The 24112-nt window shown below is 33.9% G+C and overlaps 1 protein-coding gene across 47 annotated transcripts in view; it reads left to right on the plus strand.

Annotated features, from left to right (window-relative positions):
• Positions 1–22905, plus strand: part of LOC111055036 (uncharacterized protein CG45076) — a 56042-nt gene extending 33137 nt beyond the window's left edge. For 10 of the 47 annotated variants that reach the window (XM_022342188.2, XM_039425993.1, XM_022342184.2 and 7 more), the window contains 4 exons: positions 2660–2814; positions 12231–12410; positions 19853–19920; positions 20893–22905. In XM_022342188.2, the coding sequence (XP_022197880.2) occupies positions 2660–2814; positions 12231–12410; positions 19853–19920; positions 20893–22344 (1855 nt within the window). In that variant the 3' untranslated portion in view covers positions 22345–22905. Of the gene's footprint in view, positions 1–2659; positions 2815–3969; positions 4089–5838; positions 5874–12230; positions 12411–19852; positions 19921–20892 lie in introns of all 47 variants that reach the window. The other 37 variants (XM_022342190.2, XM_039425994.1, XM_022342186.2 and 34 more) reach the window with 4 other exon arrangements.
• The last annotated feature ends 1207 nt before the right edge of the window (positions 22906–24112 follow it).

The following is a 24112-nucleotide window of genomic DNA, read 5'->3' on the forward strand; positions in this document are numbered from 1 at the left end:
GCATTCAAATCATGAGAGCACAGTTGAGAAAAAATTGTCAATTCATTGACAAATAATATCCAATTGGAGATTCAATCACCTTCGATTACAGCCGTATGTGATTAAAGTCTTATTCAAATTTTATTTTAATTACAACTCAATCATGAATTTTATTTTGGCAATATTAAGAAACAATTTCTGTAATAATTTTCGATAAAATTGATTTTATTGAATTTGATTTTATTTTATATTTTATTTATTTTAATTTAATTTTATTTTATATCTTATTTATTTTAATTTGATTTTTTGAATGTATTAACTATAATTATGCCTTCTGAGAGTTCGGAAAGTCACTGTGCACCAAGTCACTTCTATTACTCAAGTGAGCAGTAACTTTTCGAACTCTCTGTAGAATTTTAGTACTGTATTATAAATTTATCATATTTCATTGAATTATTGGTAGGCTATAGACTTCTAATACATTCATTCAAAGGTGGATGAATTTCATCAAACTTTGGCACAAATCATTCATTTTATTACCCTACAGCATATTTCTAAAATCAATTTTTAAGTTTTATTTGTTCAAAATCATCATTAATTTATCTGTAAGTATGTATATATTATTCGTCATGTGTAGATATTGCTGATCGAATAATTGAGAAATTATTTTGAAACGTAGTGTTTGATTCTCGATGATAGATTTTCAAAATTTATTAATTATTAATCAGGAAGCATTCAATCAAAGAATTTTATATGATATAGAATCAAAATATATAGCCTATATTTTGTACCGGCGGTACCGCTTATTGTATTCTCCCATTAGGCCGATTTATTAGAGGCTAATAATTCAACAAGCAACTGAATAGAATAAAAGCACATTTTCTTCATAAGATTATCAAATATAATTTTCCAGAAAAATGTTTCATATCAATATTGAGCTCAATCTATAGATAGGCCTAATTTATCATAATCTATTGATGTATTTCTTCTCAGCTTATTTGAAATAGGCCTATCTATAGGCTATCTACTTTACATGATTTCATAGAAATCTTAAGGTCGAAAATTTTTTCAGTGTTGAGAATCAAACACCAAAACACTGTATATTTTACATAATTCATTGTTGCTTGCTTCACCCATTGTTTTATTGTTTGTTCCCTATCATTCATTATTGTTTGCTCCATATTTTTCCTCAACCCTTCACTCATCATTGCATAATACTTCCTACATGTCTTACACCATTCCATCCATTACAAACATAAGACCCACATTCAAAACTAAAATTATTCTTTTTATATCCACATAATAGCATGTACAGAATACTCCTATCTCCAAATGCAAACAAAAAAAAACATCGATGCATATTACATAAATTAACGTAGAAGAAATCCAATCGAATTTCATTAACAATACATCTACCTACATTTAGATCAATTATTTTAATGATTCGGTCCAATTTCCCAGACAGGCCTTAGAAATTCGATATTCTTCACAACAAATTTTCACGAAACTATCATTGCATCTGCTTAAACATCATATTCTCCATCATTCTCAATTCTATTATTATTTAGATTAATTAACAGAATACATTTAAATTGGAATTCAACAAAATTTTGAATGTAGGAGAGATCGTTTCAGATTGCTATAAGCATTAAAAGGGGAAGTCATGGAGTTGAGACAACTGATATAGGTGACTGTAACACTGATAAAATTCTATGATTTACAAAAGAGGGAGTGAGATAAGTTGAAGTAATAATGAGACAGCGTGGAATCAATGATGAATAAGGAGTTACATGGTATACTATAGAATACTAAATTAGGTACGATATCGTTGCAAATAACTCATGGCTGCTAAATGATGAAACATGAAGAATAAATGAATGGAGGTAAGAGAAATCAATATAAGAGTAAAATGATGGTGGATGGACAACTGGACTCTAAGCAACCACACGGTACTACACAGAACAACTTTTCTTGACATGAAAAACCGAAAAATCTATCTTGATTTGCAGCTAGGATACCCGCGTTGTAATATCCTTGATTGATCCAGCCTTCCGGATTACAATGCAAATTATGGGCGGCCTGAATTAGGTCTAAAATAATATATTTCATAGCTTAAATTTGAAAAACCAAGCAATGAACCTCTAAACAAACCGCTAAGCCTAAAACTCTACAATTCAACAGCAGAATGAACTCAGCAGAAGTTTCAAGAATAACTTGAGTCAAACTGTGCAACCTGTTGCAGCCTCCATACAAAACAGAGAGAGCCAAACTAGAAATCAACCAACTACAGATAAACTCTTCAACACTAAGAACTGCATAATTTCTCCACATAATGGATGAGTTTTTGAATTCGACAATATTCTGCTCATCCCATCACTCTACTACAATGGAGAACAACACGATCAAAATCCACCCTCGAGTATTCCTTTATAAGTCTGCAAAAACTCAATACTAAATCATTTTCAATAGAAACCCTGTTTTTGAATCTATATACCCTGAATAATATTTTCAAAACCAATAGAAACACAATTGAAGCGAAATGAAAACAAACTGCACGTCCTTTCTCCACATCCCTGACCAAAAATGAAAATTTGAACGGGGAAAACCACCCTAAGACTTGCACGATCCTTGAAAAAAGGGACTGAACAACCCCAACTAAAACGAGCGTGATCTGACTCAGCAGCCGGTTCGCTGATCTGGATGTGGTCGATGACGTCGATGACGATGATGACGACATCATCAGACACAGCGCCAAAGCTGACGATTACGTCAGACAAATGCTGGAACCGCCGCGTAGTGTCGCCAACGACATCTATGTGCGAAGTCTCTATGTCGGTAGGTTGACTTGACGTTACCTCTGGATCTGTTCTTCTTTAGTTTGGATGGGGCGGTTCCATCTAGTGAGGGTCGGTGATGACATGACGCATGTTGGTTAGGCCTCTGGGAACATCACTGAATAGAACAAGTTGAAACTTAAACAATCATCAGTCGTCCACATATTGGCGTTGCCAGATTGTGTCAAATTGTGTTTCTTTCAAATTTCTAATGCTGGTAGGCCTGCAGTAGAATGCAAGTCCATAATTATTATTTATTTTTGGCTACAGATCATATGAATATGGATAATATAATATTATAATGATTCACTAAAACATTATAGGCTTAGTTATAGTTATAGGCAATAAAACTGGAGCACTTATTTACCTAACTACTTTTGACTTGTGTGGAAATAATTTCAATTATTTTTTAATAACTTACTTGCCTCCACCATCCATCCACTTTATATTTTTAAACATATAATTTTCTAACGAGTAAAAAATTCGTTGTCTGGTCAAATTTCTCAACATTGACAGACATTATATTCATTAATTGAAAAATGCTCTATGAAATGAATGAAAAATATGAGTCTAGTGAAGCGCCATTGAAAAATTTATTCTTCTAATAATTGAAATACAGAGTATAAAATAATACTCAACTTAAATATTAACAGTAGGCCTTCAACTCATTCATTCCTACATCTGATAACTCAAAGAAAAGTAATACAGTACCACATTCAAACAAAAAACATTTTTTCACAATTTGAATTTTACTAATAAAGTTCAATTTTCCCTTCCAACTCATCAACCCTGAAACTTCTCAAGGAATCAAAGATGATGTCTTAGTTTCAATATTCTGTGGTTTGATTGGAAATTTGAAGAATTTACAATTGGACACAATTTGACAATGACGCTGTATTCATGCGGGTGACTGCTTGAGTCACATCTTGCTCTATTCGAACTATAAGTTGGATTATGTGACAACATGACGCATGTTATGGACCATGCAAGGTCTTGTGACAACATTACACATAGGGTTATGAGACAAACTTTATACGCATGTCGGATTCAGCCCACCCAGCACCAAGTGGGATTATGTGACAAGTTATGGCACATGTTGCGGGGTTATGTGTCAGCACAAGATGAGGTTATGTGACAGCATGTTGCATGTTTTCAGCCACGTCGAGACAGCGATCCCCGAGCGCATCACATCAGATGACTACATCAGCCGAATGATAGATCCCGCCAAGTATCCGACCCTAGCCCAGGAGGAAAACCAAAAGAAAGTGTCCATTGGTAGGTTTTCAAAAGTACACACCAGTAGTGAAAAGCCAGTAGATAGATTATTGGTTGGGACTGGAAATGTGAGACCTCTGAAAACTCAATCATAATTTGCTTTCAAAAATAACTTTGAATAAATTTAATGGATTGATAAATCCAAATTAGTCGATTCAATGCTTTTAGCACTATTTTTTCCAATCTTCATTTGTCTTGGCTTGTAGGATACTATTCATACTAAAATAGTGATGTACTGAGGTTTTACTTTAGAAACACTCTGTATATTGTGGGTCAAGTAGAAGATGGTGCTCCTATTGCCTCACTTCGCCCACATCATTTTTAATATCGTAAAGGGTAAATAAAAAATGCATTTATCTATCTATCTATCTATATTATTATCTATCTATATTAGTGGTGCATTATTATAGCTTTGAAAAAAGCCTCGAGGGCGTAAAGCTTACATAAAATGTTAGAGATTGGCTTGCTGCACAGCAGCAATTAGCAAAGCTCTCTCATTATTATCTTTATCCTATTAGAATATTATTGCTGCTCTTGTATATTATGGTATACGATATATGTTACTCCACTCTCATTTATACAGAAGCTCATGTTTCCAGTCTCAATCAGTAATTTATTGTTGCTGCTTTAGAAGCGATCAGGTCTTGTGCTATGTTCACATCTGCGATTCTGCCTTGATATACTATAGAAAATAGTATATAGAACATAGGCTATACTAATATATTACCGTAATGATAAAAGTCGAGGTATAACAATTCAGTACAAGATTATTATTCTTGTTCCCAAGTAATAAAGGTGAAAATTATTGTGAGAATAAAACTTGATTTATTTTTCGGCTTCTCTAAAAATGTGCCCTCTAAACTATAAACAGTAGGCTACCGGTAGTTCAGTTTGAAGGATATTCATTCACTCATAGTCCATGATAGGAGGTGTTCACATCAGCGACTCACCCTCAGCACTTTTTATTCATATTTTTTTCCTAAAGCCAATTTCATATACTGTATTACTAAATTGTAGGCTCATATTTTATTGTTGATTCTCCGTCGAACGTAAGATTATATCTACTCCATGAACACATATAGCTTCATATAGAGCTAGAATCCCCCATACAGTACCTACAGTATATATATATCTTTTGGCATTTTTCGCAGATGTGAACACAGCCAATACATGTAGCTTTTATCAGTTGTAGATTGAGTAGTTTCTTAACAGCGTTTGGAAATACATCAACGCGGTAGAAATTCGAGTTTCCAGTTTCAAAAAACACGTAAATAAAAGCAAGCTCCAAAATCCACGCAACGGTATCTATTCAACGCAGAAGTGAACGTAGCTCAAGGCAATCTTAGACTAGACTAAGACAAATAAAAATAGAGTATTAAAGGAAAATTATATGAAACATCATAGACAAACTCACAACAATGCTAGACATATAGGTTAATGAGAAATACGTAGCAGAGATATTATATTCAGTAAACCCACTAAACCAACAATCAGAATGATTCATAGGTATGATTAGCAAAAACCTTTCAAGATTCTACCTCTCATTAGGGTTTGGCACATGATAAAACAATGCTTATCTAATTCCAATACTATCACCCAACTTCCGCCACCCTAGTACAGTCAAACCCGCAACATCCTATGAAATATTATATGATCAATGTTCCCTAGTGTCATTGTCATAACAAATTTCTATGTCTCATTCATAACATCACCTCAAAATCTAATTGACATTATTTATTTTTCGGTCAAGTTACCATGAAATATTGGCATCACGGTCGTGGAAGAGTGAGTACTGTATGTTATGCAATAATTTGCATACATGTGGAAGCATAATACATGTTATGGCATGAACTTGCAGCCGTCTGTGACATGGTTGAAAGCTATATTTGCTCAAAAACTGTCTTTGCATGGGTGAAATTGAAAAGTAGATTCCTTCTTATTACGAATTTGCATTCTATACCTGGATGTCGTTTTTGTATTTTTGGAATTTGTTTTTTTGATGTGGCCCTATTTCCAGACTTTTTTTCATTCTTAGAATTGACGTAAGATTTCAAAATTGATCTCATCAATATCTTTTTACAAAATTGATGAAATTTTGAAAAACAATTTTTGACTCTGTGTGCCGATTTTTCCTCCTCTTCTATTCTCAATCCAAATTTTTGTGTTTTTGACTCATGTATTTTTGATCTCGTCTTGTATTTGAAATTTGAAGATCTTGATTTCCACGTGATCTTTGGAAAACTAAGATTGAAGGGAAGAAAATTGCTATTAACGTTCTCTATTCAAACAGAAAAAATGTTGTGCTATTCTGTAGAATAGAGGATGATTATTTATAAGGGAATCCTCTCAAGAGTTTGCTTGAAAGAGTTAGATCAGATATAATACATTTTTGTTCTGAGGTATAATAGTATCTTTCATGTTTTCAACTAAGGTAAATAACTTCCATTTTTGTAGGACTGAACCTATAGAGTTCCGTAATCGAAAGAAACAGAATTCGTTGTTTAAATCTAATTGCATTCAAAACCAGTGCAAACCACGTTCATGTTGATAACTTAAATTATTTGGAGGGAGAAAAATCAAGTGTTGAGGAAACAAAAAATAGAAATGAAATAATAATGTCATTGATTTTGAAAAAAAACTACTGCTATTGATTTTTAACTGTTATCATGTAATTTCTCATTAAATAATATCTCAATCTCAGACTCCAAGTAATATCTCAAATAATATCATGTTCATCAAACTCCAAGTCACCTCTGGGTGAAATTGGTCTGAAACTCTATGCATGAATACATTCAAGCATAATTATTGTCTAATGATACTTATTGCATCCAATTTTAACAATAAAATTTCACCACTTTATGTAAAAATAAAATAATCAATATAAATCTACCATTCATTCATAATCTGATACAGTATAATCATCCATTTATAATCTGATGTAGATTACACATCACTACAACATCTAAAATTGCATTAGAATGAGGTGTTCACAGTAGGAAATTATATTCAATAGACTTTTAAATATAAATCACAATGTTCATACTTAGGCTTCAAACTCACTCTTTTTGCCCTCTATCATTATAATAATTCGTATCAACTAGCTTCTTAAATCATGATAATAGTGTCATTTGAGTAAATAACTAGGATTGGTGTCTTGATGAGGTACATTGTAGTGTTTGGAATGATATGAATATCACATGTTTCAACGAATCATAGTACAGTACAAAAAGCATGTAAAAATTAAGGTGACCACATTTTTTCAGGTTTTAGATCTTTCCTGTTTCAATGAATAAGTACCTCATACTATCTGATATCTGTTCCTTCGTCTATTTTTTACATAGTTGTAAGATTTTTCTAAGCATTCTTCTTATCTAGTAATCCGCTTCTTCAAACCTGCTGCAAAGAACTCAGCCGCCAATCAACTTCTTACGGGACCCACCGCGCACACATCATGTGATAACAAAGTTTTTTGGTCGAAATGCTGCTGATGGTTTCTCACAAACCTCAGGTACTTGGTCAGCCAGCTCTTGAAGCGTTATTCTTGACAAGATGGCGCTCAATCCACAACTTGAGTTATATGGGTGCTCAACGATCTTGTAGATTGAATGCCTTCCCTTCAAGGATCGGAGAGTAAGGCCAGTTTCACACGGCAGAGACCTCGCTCCTGGAATATCATATTATGGAAGATCATATTTCATATTTTGCAGCTCTCCTGTACTTTCACATGGGGATCTTACGAATAAGCCGACAGATCCAACAACTATGCCGACGTTTGCTCAAACCTATGACTCATCACTTTTTCTCAAAGTCTAACTTCCTTAAAAATATAGATAGAAGATTTCTGATTTCGGATTTGGATTCAGCGACCTCAAATTCTTTAAAGCGTAAGTCCCATTTTCAAAAATACCCGAAAACAAGGGAGTTATAGCTGTTTTTAATATAGCTTTCCATTATCATATGATTATATAGTACATACTAAGATAATAATACTCCTGCCTCACAAAGGGACAGGCAAAGGTTTTAAGAAGTTTTTGAACACCTGAGAAGTTTATACATAAACATTTTTAATTTTTAAAAATTCTAGTTTTCCAAAAAAATATTGAACTATGAAAAGATGAATCCAAATATGAAATCATAAATCATCTCCACTCATCACCCAATAAAATAGGAGGAAAAGGAATGTTGTACAGTAAAATTCACTGAATTTCAATTGTCATTCAACAATCCAATTTATCAGGTTCAAATCGTTGAATATCACTTTAAATTCCCAGCAATTATTGACTATTTCTTTTTACAATCAGAAAAATCTATTATGAACATACAGTATAAACATTGTGCTGATCTGAATCGATCTATGGTAATAATAGGAATTGAAAGAATAGAAAATGTCATGGCATTCCAAGTAGTGATGTCTGTGTATTAGAACTGCTGAGTTGATAATGCATACTGAAAAAAAGTCATGAATAGCTCAGACCAGCCTGGCGACTTTGATGCTTTTGAAACCGGAATCTTGTTTTATTTTTATTAAAGAATGATACGGAATGAAAACCATGTATCATAGTACAAAGCTTTGTATCATGAGTAAGATTGACAATCATGGCTTGTCGATTTTAGTTGCTGACCTAAATCCTCATTCCTCAGTCGTAGAACTATGGACCAAGCGCGAGCATTTGCCTTTTATGTCATATACCGTCGACACAAACTTATGAAATTTATGAAAAGCTTGATAGCTTGAATAGTGATCTGATATTTGTTACACGTTTTTATTCTAAGACATAATATGTCTTGTAGACTAATTTTTAATGTTTCTTCAATCGGCAGGAAAACTTTGGTTTTTCAAAGTTATCTTACTCCCTTATTTTGGGGTATTTTCAGAAATCAAGATAAATAACCTACCAAATTTCCTACACGAATACAGTGTAAGTTGTATTATAATAGCTAGAGTACTTACGTACTGTATAGTACAGTACCTGTTCGTTTTTACCGTATAATTATATGATAATAGAAAGCTTTATTAAAAACAGCCATAACTTCCTTGTTTTCGGATATTTTCGAAAACGGGACTTACGCTTTAAAGAATTTGGGGTCGCTGAATCCAAATCCGAAATCAGAAATCTTCTATCTATATTTTTAAGGAAGTTAGACTTTGAGAAAAAAGTGATGAGTCATACTTTGTGGAAACGGCGGCGTAGTTGTTAGATCTTGCCTCTGCTTGCCTCGAGGGGAAAAGACGTGACAAAACGAGGTTCCTGGATAGGAGTCACCATGTGAAAGACACGATTTGACTCAATGTACTTCGACAAAAAAACGAGAACACTGTTCAGTGTTCAAGTTGCACGTCTCCTATCGTGTGAAAGAGGCCTTAGGCTTTGAGAGCTAACTGACCAGGCTCCTAAGGCCAGTTTCACACGGCAGAGACCTCGCTCCTGGAATATCATATTACGGAAGATCATATTCATATTTTGCAGCTCTCCTGTACTTTCACATGGGGATCTTACGAATAAGCCGACAGATCTAACAACTATGCCGACGTTTGCTCAAAGTATGACTCATCACTTTTTCTCAAAGTCTAACTTCCTTAAAAATATAGATAGAAGATTTCTGATTTAGGATTTGGATTCAGCGACCTCAAATTCTTTAAAGCGTAAGTCCCATTTTCAAAAATACCCGAAAACAAGGGAGTTATAGCTGTTTTTAATATAGCTTTCCATTATCATATGATTATATAGTACATACTAAGATAATAATACTCCTGCCTCACAAAGGGACAGGCAAAGGTTTTAAGAAGTTTTTGAACACCTGAGAAGTTTATACATAAACATTTTTAATTTTCAAAAGTTCTAGTTTTCCAAAAAAATATTGAACTATGAAAAGATGAATCCAAATATGAAATCATAAATCATCTCCACTCATCACCCAATAAAATAGGAGGAAAAGGAATGCTGTACAGTAAAATTCACTGAATTTCAATTGTCATTTAACAATCCAATTTATCAGGTTCAAATCGTTGCATATCACTTTAAATTCCCAGCAATTATTGACTATTTCTTTTCACAATCAGAAAAATCTATTATGAACATACAGTATAAACATTGTGCTGATCTGAATCGATCTATGGTAATAATAGGAATTGAAAGAATAGAAAATGTCATGGTATTCCAAGTAGTGATGTCTGTGTATTAGAACTGCTGAGTTGATAATGCATACTGAAAAAAAGTCATGAATAGCTCAGACCAGACTGGCCTGTGATGAACCTGTATAAACAATTCATAGAATTCTTAGAATTCATAGGAACGGTAAAAAAATCAATTTTACGAAAATCGATGTACATGTAACTGGATTTAGAAGATCAATACGATAATGTTCTCTATCACAATTTAATCATAGAAATGTTAAAGTGAAAACGTTGGGCGCAAACCTTCTGCCATGAGGAGACAAATAAATTTATGAAAAGCTTGATAGCTTGAATAGTGATCTGATATTTGTTACACGTTTTTATTGTAAGACATAATATGTCTTAGACTAATTTTTAATGTTTCTTCAATCGGCAAGAAAACTTTGGTTTTTCAAAGTTATCTTACTCCCTTATTTTGGGGTATTTTCAGAAATCAAGATAAATAACCTACCAAATTTCCTACACGAATACAGTGTAAGTTGTATTATAATAGCTACAGTACTTACGTACTGTATAGTACAGTACCTGTTCGTTTTTACCGTATAATTATATGATAATAGAAAGCTTTATTAAAAACAGCCATAACTTCCTTGTTTTCGGATATTTTCGAAAACAGGACTTACGCCTTAAAGAATTTGGGGTGAATCCAAATCCGAAATCAGAAATCTTCTATCTATATTTTTAAGGAAGTTAGACTTTGAGAAAAAAGTGATGAGTCGTACTTTGAGCAAACGGCGGCGTAGTTGTTAGATCTTGCCTCTGCTTGCCTCGAGGGGAAAAGACGTGACAAAACGAGGTTCCTGGATAGGATTCACCATGTGAAAGACACGATTTGACTCAATGTACTTCGACAAAAAAACGTGAACACTGTTCAGTGTTCAAGTTGCACGTCTCCTATCCTGTGAAAGTAGCCTATAGGTGTATTTTCGTTTGTGCGTAAATTTCCGCAGTCGACGACAAGCATTGTTGACATTCATATTGTCCAAATTTCAAGTGTGCTAAAGCAGCTGAACAAATAACTTTTCATTATTTGTCTTCATTATTGAAGAATAAAACATTTCTAATAATATCAACATATCCTATACTATTAAACGAGCAACTTCTGTTTATATGTTTAGATGTTTGGATGTTTAGATGTTTAGATTTTTAGATGTTTTTAGATGTTCAGATGGTCAGATAATATTTTAGGTTATGTAGACAAATAATATTGAAATCTACCCAATCTGAGATTCTCTCCCTGTCGTGGTCAACGACGACATTTACGCACAAACGAAAACCCATCTTTAGGTTTATATGTTATAAGAACTTCCAAAGAACCACCGCAACAACATGTTGACCAAAAAACTGTGTTATATTCCATGGCGTGAGCGCGGTAGGTCTCGTAAAAAGTGTATTGGAGGCATGATGGTAAGTCCTTTGCAGCAGAAGAAAATGATATTCAATAGACTTTCAAATATAAATCACAGTGATGTTCATACTTGAGTTTCAAAACTCACTCTCTTTGCCCTTTATCATTATAATAATTCGTACCATTCAGCTTCTCAAATCATAATAATAGTGTCATTTGAGTAAAGAGCTTGGAATGGTGTCTTATTACTTATTTATAAGTGGATAACGCGTCAGGAAAAATGCTTAGGAAAATCTGGCGGCAATTAGAATAGAATGACTTTTCCATTTGATGATGTTAGGAAGTTTGGACAGTAATGTCCACTCTACCTTTTAACCACGTCGTTAGCAAAAATACAAAATTATGTAAAAATTTTACAATTGAGTAGAGGAATAGTAGAAAGTACAACCTTCCAGATTAGATAGGTACTTCTATATAGGTAGTACTTCTATAGATAGGTATTCATTGCAATAAAAATTACTCCTGAAATATGTGAGAACCTTAATTTTATATGATCCTCGTAAATTCAGTGAAATTTTCTAACGGTGTTTTGCGATTTGCATTGGGCGATTGTGGGTAGGCAAAGGACATCTAGCGTGCATGAGCTACGCCGGCGGGCGTGGGTTCCCACGGCGAAAGTACCTTATTTCTCCGGAAGAGCGCGAGGAGCAGCGCCACATCAAGGACGAGATACTCTACAGGTCATACTACGACAAATTCCGGACTATTACCGACGACTCTTCCACGCCTGAGGAAAAAGGTCAGTTACTGTACAAACTAGAAAACGGATTATAGCATGTATGAGAAAAGATACCAAAAGAAGATGTCTCTTAAGCTGGGTTTAAACCAAAGTTATTAACGAAATGTTAATCCATATAGATTCTATTAGATTGAACGGAACTTGACAAACACATATATTCATGTGTATGATAAGTTATGTTGAAACTAATAGAATCTATAAGGAACAAGTTATTAACATTTTGTTAATAACTTTGGTGTAAACGCAGCTTTATTATAGGTAGTTCATGTTCCAAATTTCAAGCCGACTTTTCTCAACTGAAGCCGATTACTCAGAGGCCGCGCTGATAAGCTATCGTATAAGTTAAGAATTGCGCACCAAGTACTCCTGTTGGAAGGGTGCCCACGTGAGCCAACTCCTCTGAAAATCATTCATGAGTTGTAAAATCGCTTCCCGGTGGCTCGGAACCCACCTGAAACTGTGGGACCATTCATCTCTCATTATCATCCGTTTCATTACTCACGAACAAGCTTAGAGCTCATGAGGGCATTAATTTCCCGAAAAAAAATGTCGACTAAAACTGTGTATTATTACTGTTTTGGTCGGGTTAGAGTGTAAGAACGGCACAGTAGGCCTATGAGAGATTACCAGCGTCACATAGTTTCACGAAAAAATACTATTATAGTCCGAGAGATACTACTTTCAACATGAAGTGGAGAAGCCGAATTCTCCTTCCACAGTTTGTAGCATGGACAGTTTAGTGGAGAGGAGTAAGCATGCTGCGCACAATTGGATGCTGAGACAAAAGAAGGGAGAATGCTGTTGGGTAGTGAGAGTTATTAGAGGAGGAAAGAGCATTGGGTCTCTCTGTCTTCGAGAAAAAGCCGTGATATCTCTTGGACTTTAGGACTGTCGGCTTGAGTCGGCTGTGAAAATTGGAACATAAACGCCTATACCATCTTCTTGTGCTATGGTTTATCTACGTTTATAGTTAGTACACAAAAATCGAATTAGACACTGGTTATCAACAAAATACCACATTCAATAGGATAAAGCCTATACTATGGTATGGTGAAAAAGGCATCAATTTAGATTATTATCTAATTTATAATGTGAATCTGATGGGCTCAGAGTTTGATGAGATGGTATTTTAGCCTAGTAGCTAGCCTAAGCCTAATAGTCTTATTGTCGTACAACAATGGGAAAAGAACATGTCTTTTCCAATGTAAAACAGGGAGAGATATAGATACCAGAATGGAAACTCAATTGTTGCTATAGAGCCGAGAAAATTTCGTCAATATGGGAGTTAGTGAACTTCATATGTATTCATTGGTTATAAATCACTTGATTGAAAAAATGTATTCTAAGAGAGAAAGAAGATAGATTTTATGTAAAGAACTCTATAATTGGCTCAGTTTCAACTCATCACGAACTATGAAATTCATGATATATGAAACTTTCTTAAGGAAATTTTTCAAAATGTAAGATTTGCCAATTTAAAAAAAATGAATATGATAAGAAGTCAATGATGAAATATTGTTACAAATATTAGGTTGTTTGATTATTCTATTATCATGATTAACATGATATGGATCTATTGAATATCGTATTGTCTATCATGCTATGAGAACTATGTGTTACAGTCTCTTTCCATTAATGATTTGCAAAAAGTTTTGAGAGAGAATACAATATTATCATGATATTTCAACTTATGGTTTAAAAGAGAGATCAGTGAATCTTCTAAGCACAAACAGCTCACATTGATGCGCCACAAGATTTCAAATCACATTTTTTGCAATCTAAGATGAAATTGTGGTTGTACAATCCAGTCAGCTAATATTGGACTATAGCCTATCATTATCAAAAGAAGTCGTTTAATTTGTTTATATATTCCAGAATAGATAAATTAAAAGACAAACGTAAACTTATAGTGTTGCCTTCAAGTAATAATCAAATAATATATTTATTTCTATATTTTAATTTTGAAAATATTCAACTAGAAACGCATCTCAAATGTGATTTTGCTGTTAACCCATTTAATAGAAATAAGTTAATGAAATTTCTCATGAAGAAACTAGAAGTAAGAATACATTGCATGTATTTGAAAACTATTACAATTCCCAATTGGAGCATATATATTAAATGTTCAAATATTACAAGGAAAACAATTTATCCAATAGAGAAAATCAAGGTAGCCTGTTAGAGATTTCTAGGCCTAGAAGCTAGAAGTGAATATAGAATCCTAAAAATCGTGATCACTGTAGTTTTGAGAAATAATCTAAATGTCTGAGTGAATTTGATGTGATTAGTCGTCGATTGACTCAACTAACTCAACATTACGAGTGCAATAAATAAAATGAAATTTGGCGTTCATATCAAGAGTTCTCAAAATCTTTTGATAAAAATGAAATCCAATTGGGTTTTTACTGATTTTGTTCATTTTTCATGTTGGAAATTCATAGATATTTTCTAAACACAGTGGTAGATAATTTCCATTGTATTGAAGTTGAATAGAGTTCAATTAACACATCTACATGTCAAGTTATTATATTATACTGCTACAGTTTTCTATATCATAGGTTTTGAGGTCTCTTGATCCGCTTCATCATTTATACGCATCTGCAATTGTATTTTAAGCTGTTGTGTTGCTGTTTAGTTATAACAAATTTTCAGCGATTTCCTCAAGAAAATCAAAATCTATGTGAGAATAAAATATACATTTTTGAAAACAATACTTTTTTCAAGTGGGTATAGTATTTTTTCTATCCCTAATTCTCACTACCTACTGTAGCCTACTTGATTCTTATTTTTCACGAGACTTTGGAACGTAGATAGATAGATTAGAGTAGAATGACTGCCTTTATTCTTGACCCAGGAGGGCGAAGTTAGGGTGCAGTCGGCCCTCTCTTACACTTAACCCTCAGATAGATAGATGAATGACTTATTTACACTTTACAATAAAAGTGAGGCAATAAGAGCCCACTCTTCCATTCAACCCACAAAAACTCATTCAACGTACGTAAATGGCGATAGATTGTAGCTACCATCTGATGTAATCCGTTACCGGAACTTCAATTTGCACCGAAAATGTACATAATCAAGCTACACATGACATCGATTTTATGAAAATATTCACAAGAAAAATAAGAGTGTAATTAGAATTTTTTAATCCACAATACTGTATGCTCACACCGTAGAAATAGCCCAGAGCTTCAACAATAATCATTTGATAATTGCATAGTTTTTGTACAAAATTGAACTCTTGAAAGATTTCTGGACCCTCCAAAACTATCCAGAGACAACAAATTGTGAATACCAGAATATCTTAGTTTATAGGAAAAAAATTGACTTTTTTCATAACAATATTATAGGCCCAAGCAGTATAGAATTTCCACATTACTGGAAGAATGAGAATCAGAGTAGTCTTCTACTGATTATTTTCCAAAGAAAATTATTAATCATTTCAAAATTTCGAACACATTCCTCTTGATAAGATAAATCATTCAGAACTCTACTGATTCTTCTCTATAGAATTTCATAGATTATCTAAGTTATAGAAACTGTTCTGGCAAATGATTTTGATTTTATTTCGGGAGTCGCTGATTTTCAGTGCGAAACGGGTCTAAAGAGTCTAATCTATTTGTCTGACAGGACGTGGAGCGCATGCGCAATAGAGGCTGAATCGCTTTATCTACTACTCACCTACCGTACTTCTCCAATCAACTTTTAATCGTCTATTATGATTATTTAATGGTCAATTAAAAATTCAATCCTCCATTGATTAGAGTTTGACTCCACGGATTATTATTAAAGAGTGCTGATAGCTTACTTCTTTGTATGCTCCTATACTTTTTGGGGGATCTCTCTTGCAAGATATATATGATTATTTCTTTGAATGTATACTATCGCTAATTACTATTATCCAACTTGAATAAAACTGTTCAATACTAATGACTCAATCCTTGTCTTGTCATTGTATTTCCCTTGTCAAGCTCCTTGTTCGAATTAAACATGGTTCCTACTTCAAATTAAACTAAGAAATTTTAGATAAAAATATTCTTCCACGACAGATTTTTGTAGTAGAATGTTTGAGTTTTCTAGTCTGATTTGTATCACGATCTGCATGAGCCTCACAACTCTGTTTTAAGGCGGATTCACACATATCAGTATGAGATTCAGTGACCGTTACAATGGAAATATGATTCCCAGGATTTCTGTCGGGACTATTCCCCATCAGCACGACCGAGCTAGTATGAATAGTCCCATAAGAACTCATGAGAATCATATTAATCTAGTCTCACTGTACCGGACACGTTCACTGATACTGATATTCGTGGGAATCCGCCTCTATCTTTAATTATTTTTTCTTTTGTTTTCGTTCAAATCCTGTGTTTTGTCTCACAGTGTTGAATTCATTTATTGTTCATGAAAATCAGTGTTTGAGGGAAAAGGCATGATAGTTTGCAGTTTTATGAACACAGAACAACCTGTTGATCAGCATGTTTGTTATGTTTGATATGTGAGGTCATTTTATTTAGAATACATTTATTTATAATGATTTTTGATAAACTCAATAGATGATCATTTTTTATATTCCATTTTTTCAGTAATGAAAGTGATTCTGTACTATTTTTAATACTCATTACAGATTTCACAAATGAATGACAATCAATAAAATGAATTAAATCCTGATCTTCATTGATTCATAATTCTCTCTCATCATATATAAGTTTTAGTTTTTGCCCACTTGTCCTCATTGTTGCATCAATATTTTTTTATTTTTCAATCAATTTTTATAATGTGAGAGATGAAACAGCTGAATTATTTTCCCTTAGTTCATGGAGAACAAACCCCCTTCAAAAACCTCTCTATTCATTCTAAAAAAAATAGAATTTAGAAGAGAATCCAATAGACGAGCTATTCTATCTACAATTCAATAATTGAAAAATTCCAATAGTTCTAAAATACTATTCGAATGCACTATTGAACACGAGTTATTAGGGCGTAAGAGTCCTAGTGAAACAAAGAACTCTCACAAGGATATGGAAAGGACGAAACTGAAGGCAAGAGGAGAGGGAAATATTGAAGACCGATCTTGAAATCAATTATTGTGAGTATTTTTTAATATTTTCATTGAATGGCAATGGTAAACATCGATTTTCTTCATCATTGATTGTTAGTTGGTTTTTTCCATGAATGATTGTTGATTGATCACTTCTGAGTAGTTTTAAAGTTGTAACCCCTCAAGCATGGTTTTGAGAGTAGCCTGAATAGAAATTAACTACGTTTTGTACCGTAATAATTTTGTAACAATCATGAATCACATTTTTAGATATCCTTGCACCAAAGTTACTTATGCATTATCTCATTAGAATGAATATAAAAATTGCATTTGAGATGTCATGTATGATTTTACAAGTAGGCTAGTCATTTCAAAATATGTACAAATATTATGATGATTAACAAGTATTTAACATAATACTCACTTAGGAAAAATCACAAATAGTTCCACAATAAATAGATGTAGTAGCTAGGCCTATCAAATTATTCAAAATATTGTACATTTTATATATTGTGATTGATAATAATACTCATAGATTAATTATTCAATTAAGGTATCATAAAATAATATTCTTAAACACATTCAAACAAAGTTCTGGATCATACCACTGCTTGATAATTGGAATTTTGAAACATTGTAAATAGAATAATAGAATGGGAGAACGCATCAGCCTTTGGTAATCTCAGTTGACAATGAAGCTGTAAATAGATTAGCTGATATTGTGAGTTTCATTATCGTTATAATAATATGTTTAAAGTAATTTGAGTTGATTCTTGTACATATCCAATAAGAATTGAAATATTTTTGAGAATCCATTGTTTATATCATCTATGAGAGTGATTATTAAAAAAAAACATTATTTGATAATGTAAACAACACTTTTCACTTGAAATCAACATTTGTATCATCATCATTGTATTAGTGGGGAGACCATGAAGTCGTTCCCTACTCCACCTATAACAACCAGGGTTCAACAAGAAGCTCTCAAAAACAAAAAGAAAATATTAGTGATTGGACAATAATTTCTATTTTTTCTGCATTTCGTCTGTCTTGCTTTTTTCAAAAGCATGATACCTTTTCATGGAATGAATACATATTTTAACTCTTTCAAAGACTTTATAGAAATTTTGCATTACTTTGTAATACTACCCTCTACGGTGGACATATTTGATACTTCTCATTCAATACTTTGTATACTTTCATGAATTCTATTAGAGAAAACGACTATCATATTATTGTACAGAAAATATTAGTCGACTATCAATTTTATTATTCATCATCAGACCTATTATTAAAATAGGAGTAACTACCTACTCTAGTAAACTAGAATCTTAAACAATGGAGCCATATAATTGGTGTATAAAGGTGGAAGACTGTCATTGGCCGTGACTACAGAGTCTACACCCACAGCTGTTTATGAATGTTTCGCCTACGATGATCGTGCCTTGTCTCAACTAATGAGAGCCTTTCATCATTCTGATAGGATACCAAGAGCCAATCACAGGGCTACATTGACCTGTGGTATAGTATTTATTTTGCTGTTTCATGTTTTCAGTTCACCAGAGATTGATGATGTTGTTGCAACGAGAGTAGGCTATTTGAAACGTTGTTTCATTTTTTTCCAATTTATATGATTCTTTCCAAAGTTCTGTACGTTCTTCTCCAGTTTTATAGTACAGGAATAGACTTCAAAGTAGACCTACAATTTTTGTACATTCAGCGTTATAGTGGAATATATCAACTCAGCATGATCTAGAATATGCTGGGAATGATCTAAAGTACGATCATATTTACTACTCGTATGATTCGAGAGATATCAACAATCAAGGATCAGCTGTTCAATCAAGAATTACCTATACTCAGATTTACTTTATAAAGTTTGTAAAGATAAGTGATAGGATGGCATAGTTACAAGCTCAGTTTTCTTTTTCAACCGCGATCTATAGTAGATGACTGTCATTCAATCATCCAGGAATATCTGATGTAAAATCAATTGTTGATTCTTGTTTAATGATCAAATATATTAAAGATATACTATATCCACCAATTGATTGTATATTTTCATGATTCAATAAACAATTTTCGTTTTTAAGATAATTTATCATATTTTCCATAACCTACTTTCATGAAAATCTAGCAACGATGCTAAGTTGGGAAAGGATGAAACTATTTTCTTTGTCCAATGACAGACAAAGATAGTTAAACAATATCAATCAGATACTGAAATAAGGATGTGAATCCAGCTATAAAAGTTTACTTTCTGAATCATATTCTGTTCCTATTGATGAACAATTGAACAATAGCATTTTGAAAGATTATTCTCTTGATGAATTCTTCTAATAAATCGATTGATTGACCCAAACATTATGATTACAAAACATGTTTTCTTTCATTCATTCAGGCTGGCGGCACCTCGCGTCAAGGAGACCAATCAAACGCTACGACCAGACATGGTCTCTACCAACACGGGTCAGTTTTAACTGGATTCCAACTAACTGCAGTTTCAACTGGTTTTCAATTGAATTAACTACTGTTGGGGAACGTTGATCACTCTCTTTTTACGTTTATCGTTTATTTATCTGTTCATTGATCGATGGCACAGATATGTCGTGAAACGGACACAGATCAGATTCAACTAGATTTTAATCAACTGCAGTTTCAACTGGTTTTCAATTAAATGTTTACGAACGTTCAATGTGCTCTGCTCCACAAGTTGATGAATCGATGACACAGAGAAGTTATGCGTTCATTAAAAACTGACGCATGTTCCATCAACATTGACAAATCAATAACATCCAATGTAGTTATTCTATTTATGTACATGAGAGGATGCTCATTCAAATTTTAATTATGTTGTTGACTGTTCCTGTAACTCAGTTTAGACTTTGAGTAATTCCATTAAAATCAAGAATCGATAGCAGACTCCTGAAAAGTCTGTTATTTCTCAAATCATTCTTCAATTTATAGAATTCGAACAATGAATATGGATTTATAATATTATAACAAACTATAGTTGAACCAACTTATTAATAGATCTGAGCAAGGTTGAATTAGCTCAATCATATGAATGAATCCTTGAATCTTATGATCATTGTTTCTCTCTGATTTAAGATTATTTCAAAATTGAAACACTACTCATAATCGTTTCCTTGAATATCTATCTATTATCGAATAATATCTTATCAACTATCATGAATGTTGTATCGATTTGATTGTGATAAGGACATTGGTGATCAGTGTTTGATGCTCCTTGATCAACAATATTTAAATCTTTGAATATATATTTGAATGGCATAGTATTTTGAAGTCCATTTATCAATTAGCTCATTCGAATGATAATAAACAAATTATGAAAATGATATACAAATAGTATGAGTGTATTTTTCAAAATATGATATATTTATTAAATCAATTATGAATATTCAATGTATGTGTTTTCAGATTGGTATCCCCAGGACTCTGACTCACACAAGGGACATCTTCGATCCGAAACCAGTGAACGGAATACAGGAGGAAGCAGTCGAAGAGAGCCCAAAAGAAATGGTAGCCAAATTAAAAAAGAAACGACAACGAGAAGAAGAGGAAAGAGAAAGACGAGAAGAATTAGCACGTCAAGAGGAACTGGCGCGAAAACTGGAAGAGGCGAAACTAAGAGCGGAAAAGCTAGCCGAAGAGGAACGACAAGCGGAGGATGATCGAAAGAAGAAAGCAGAAGAAGACAGAAAAGCGTTGTTGGCAAGAGAAGCTGAGAAGGATCAGGAGGAGGAGGAAACGGAGGAGGATAAGAGAGAGATGGAGAGGATGTTGGAGATGGAGAGACAGGTGGAAGCTAGGATGAAGGCGGAGTTGGAGAGACAAGCGGAGGAGGAGGCAGAAGAGAAGAGGAGAGCTGAAGAGAAGGCGAAACAAGCGGAAGAAGCTAAGAAAGCAGCGGAAGAGGAGAGAGCGAGGCAAGCTGAAGAAGCAAGAATCGCTGAGGAGGTTCGGTTAGCAGAAGAAGCCAAGAAAGCAGAAGAAGCTAAAAAAGCAGAAGAAGCCAGAATAGCTGAGGAGAAAAGAATAGAAGAGGAGGCGGCTAGGAAAGCAGAGGAGGAAAAATTAGCAGAAGAAGCTAGGATAGCAGAAGAAGCTAGAATAGCAGAAGAATTGAAGAAAGCAGAGGAAGAAAAGCTAGCTGAAGAGGCGAAAAAGGCTGAAGAGGCACGGTTAGCCGAAGAAGCGAAGAAAGCAGAACTGGTGAGACTAGCAGAAGAAGCAAAGAAAGCAGAAGAAGAGAAACTAGCAGCTCAAGAAGCAAAACTGTTGCCCGATGTTGATGAGAAGGTGATCGATATAATTTCAGCAGAAGGAGAGAATGCAGTGGAGGAGGAAGAACCGGAACAAGAGGAGAAGATTTCTGAGGAGGATAGGCTAGCTGAGGAGGCGAGGAAAGCAGAGGAAGAACGACTAGCAGAGGAAACGAGAATCGCAGAGGAGGCAAGATTAGCTGAGGAAGCTAGAATTGCAGAGGAGCGGAGGATAGTGGAAGAAGCGAAACGGGCCGAAGAGGAGAGAATCCGTAAAGAGAAGATGTTGAAGGAATTGGAGGAGTTGGCCAGACAACAAGCAGAGGAGGAGCTGGCTAGGTTGGAGGCGGAGGCGTTGGCTCTGGCTGAGGATTACGTTTCTCCTCTCACTGACAGCACAGTGGATGGAAGCTACCATCACAACGGTGGAGAGGAAGGAATTGATGAGGATGGAGGTAAGGAACCATCCGTTGAACAACCTGACACAGAGGATGACGACGAAACAACTACAGCGATCGCCGAAGATGTCCAGGGTGCTAACGCTACATCCGAAGAGGAAGAGGAGGAGGAAGAAGAGGAGGAGGAGGAGGAGGAAGAAGAGGAATAGAGGAAGATGTACAGTATCGAAACAAAATTGGATAACTAATCATATGAGTCTTTGACTCTGAAGGTCATCGAATCCCTCACTGAGAGAATCGGGAGTTCATGAATGTATGAACAAAAACAAAAAAAATATTGTGATTGTAAAAATTCTGATTGTAATTTTGAAACAGTGGTGTCAACTTGAATATATAAAGATGTAGCCTATAATAATACTATATCGTAGGCGTTCCTAGATAACACAGAGCAATGTAAATGTGAATAATATAACTTAACAAAGGTCGACAATACAGTAGGCCTTCATTTCATTGTAACTCATCAAAATATGATGAAGAAATGTGTAGTTCACCCAACCATTTAAGAAATTCTTGATGTAAACTTCAATGAGGTCCAAAGAGCATGAAGATATTATTTTATTTATTTATCGAATAAATTAATAACATATCGACTAGAAAAGGAAGACATTGTCTCAGATATCCTTATCAACAATGAACTATATTCTTATTAAATGTTTTTTTCTCGTAAAATGTAACCAAGAATAAATCTAGAGATACCATAGGTGGTAAAATAATGTTGTATTACTTTTGATTCCTGTCAAGTTTATCCAATTCCTACATCCACAGAGTAATTAACAACAAGTGTATCAATAGGTTATCAATTTCAATGTACGAGATTTGTAAGAAGCGACAACAAGTGAGAATTTCATTTATTACTGCAAACATGAGGGATTTTTCCTGTTTACGGTACAGTGAATCCAGGATAAATCTATATTGGCAGGCCTTCTGAGTTTCAATTCTCAGAATAAAACTCTGCAATAAGGTTTAGGAGCGTGAAGCATGATACTGTGCTCTATAATTCTTAAGACGATCAGTGGATAATAGCATAGCCACCTCTAATGAAAGGCCGAGGCCTACGATATTGCAACGTCGCAGTGTAGGCCTAGAATCTAATATGTATGTACATGATTGGTGATGAAGATTTTAAAAAATTACAGCTGATCTTTTTCACCTACACTGCTGTAGGCCTACACTGCGACGTTGCAACATCGTAGGCCGCGGCTTTGTATTACAGGTGGCTATGATAATAGTAGTGATAAACATTTTCATGAGTTGAAAATTCGGGTTGAATAGTGTCATATTTGTCATAGAGAACGTGAGGATACGCAATATGGAACATGACAAAGAATGCTTGAGAATGCTTTTCCTATGACAGAATCTTCATGAAATTTTCACATAATATTATCACTTCTTTGTATCAAGACAATATAAAACAATTGCCTAGTAGCACAAAAGCCTGTTACATTTCAACCGTGATAAGATGCCACAGGAACCAATTAGAGGAGCGCTCTCTTCAAAAAGTCTTCTCTGATTGGTTCTTGTGGCGTGATTGAAATTCAACAGGCTTTCATGCAACCGCTTCAATGTAATGTTCTTATTCATGTTGCATCAATATAAATTAGATAAGACAATAATACGAATTAGATAAGACAATAATACGAATTAGATAAGACAATAATACGAATTAGATAAGACAATAATACGAATTAGATAAGACAATAATACGAATTAGATAAGACAATAATACGAATTAGATAAGACAATAATACGAATTAGATAAGACAATAATACGAATTAGATAAGACAATAATACGAATTAGATAAGACAATAATACGAATTAGATAAGACAATAATACGAATTAGATAAGACAATAATACGAATTAGATAAGACAATAATACGAATTAGATAAGACAATAATACGAATTAGATAAGACA

The sequence above is a fragment of the Nilaparvata lugens genome, chromosome 4, assembly GCF_014356525.2.
Source record: "Nilaparvata lugens isolate BPH chromosome 4, ASM1435652v1, whole genome shotgun sequence".
Lineage (NCBI taxonomy): Eukaryota > Metazoa > Arthropoda > Insecta > Hemiptera > Delphacidae > Nilaparvata > Nilaparvata lugens.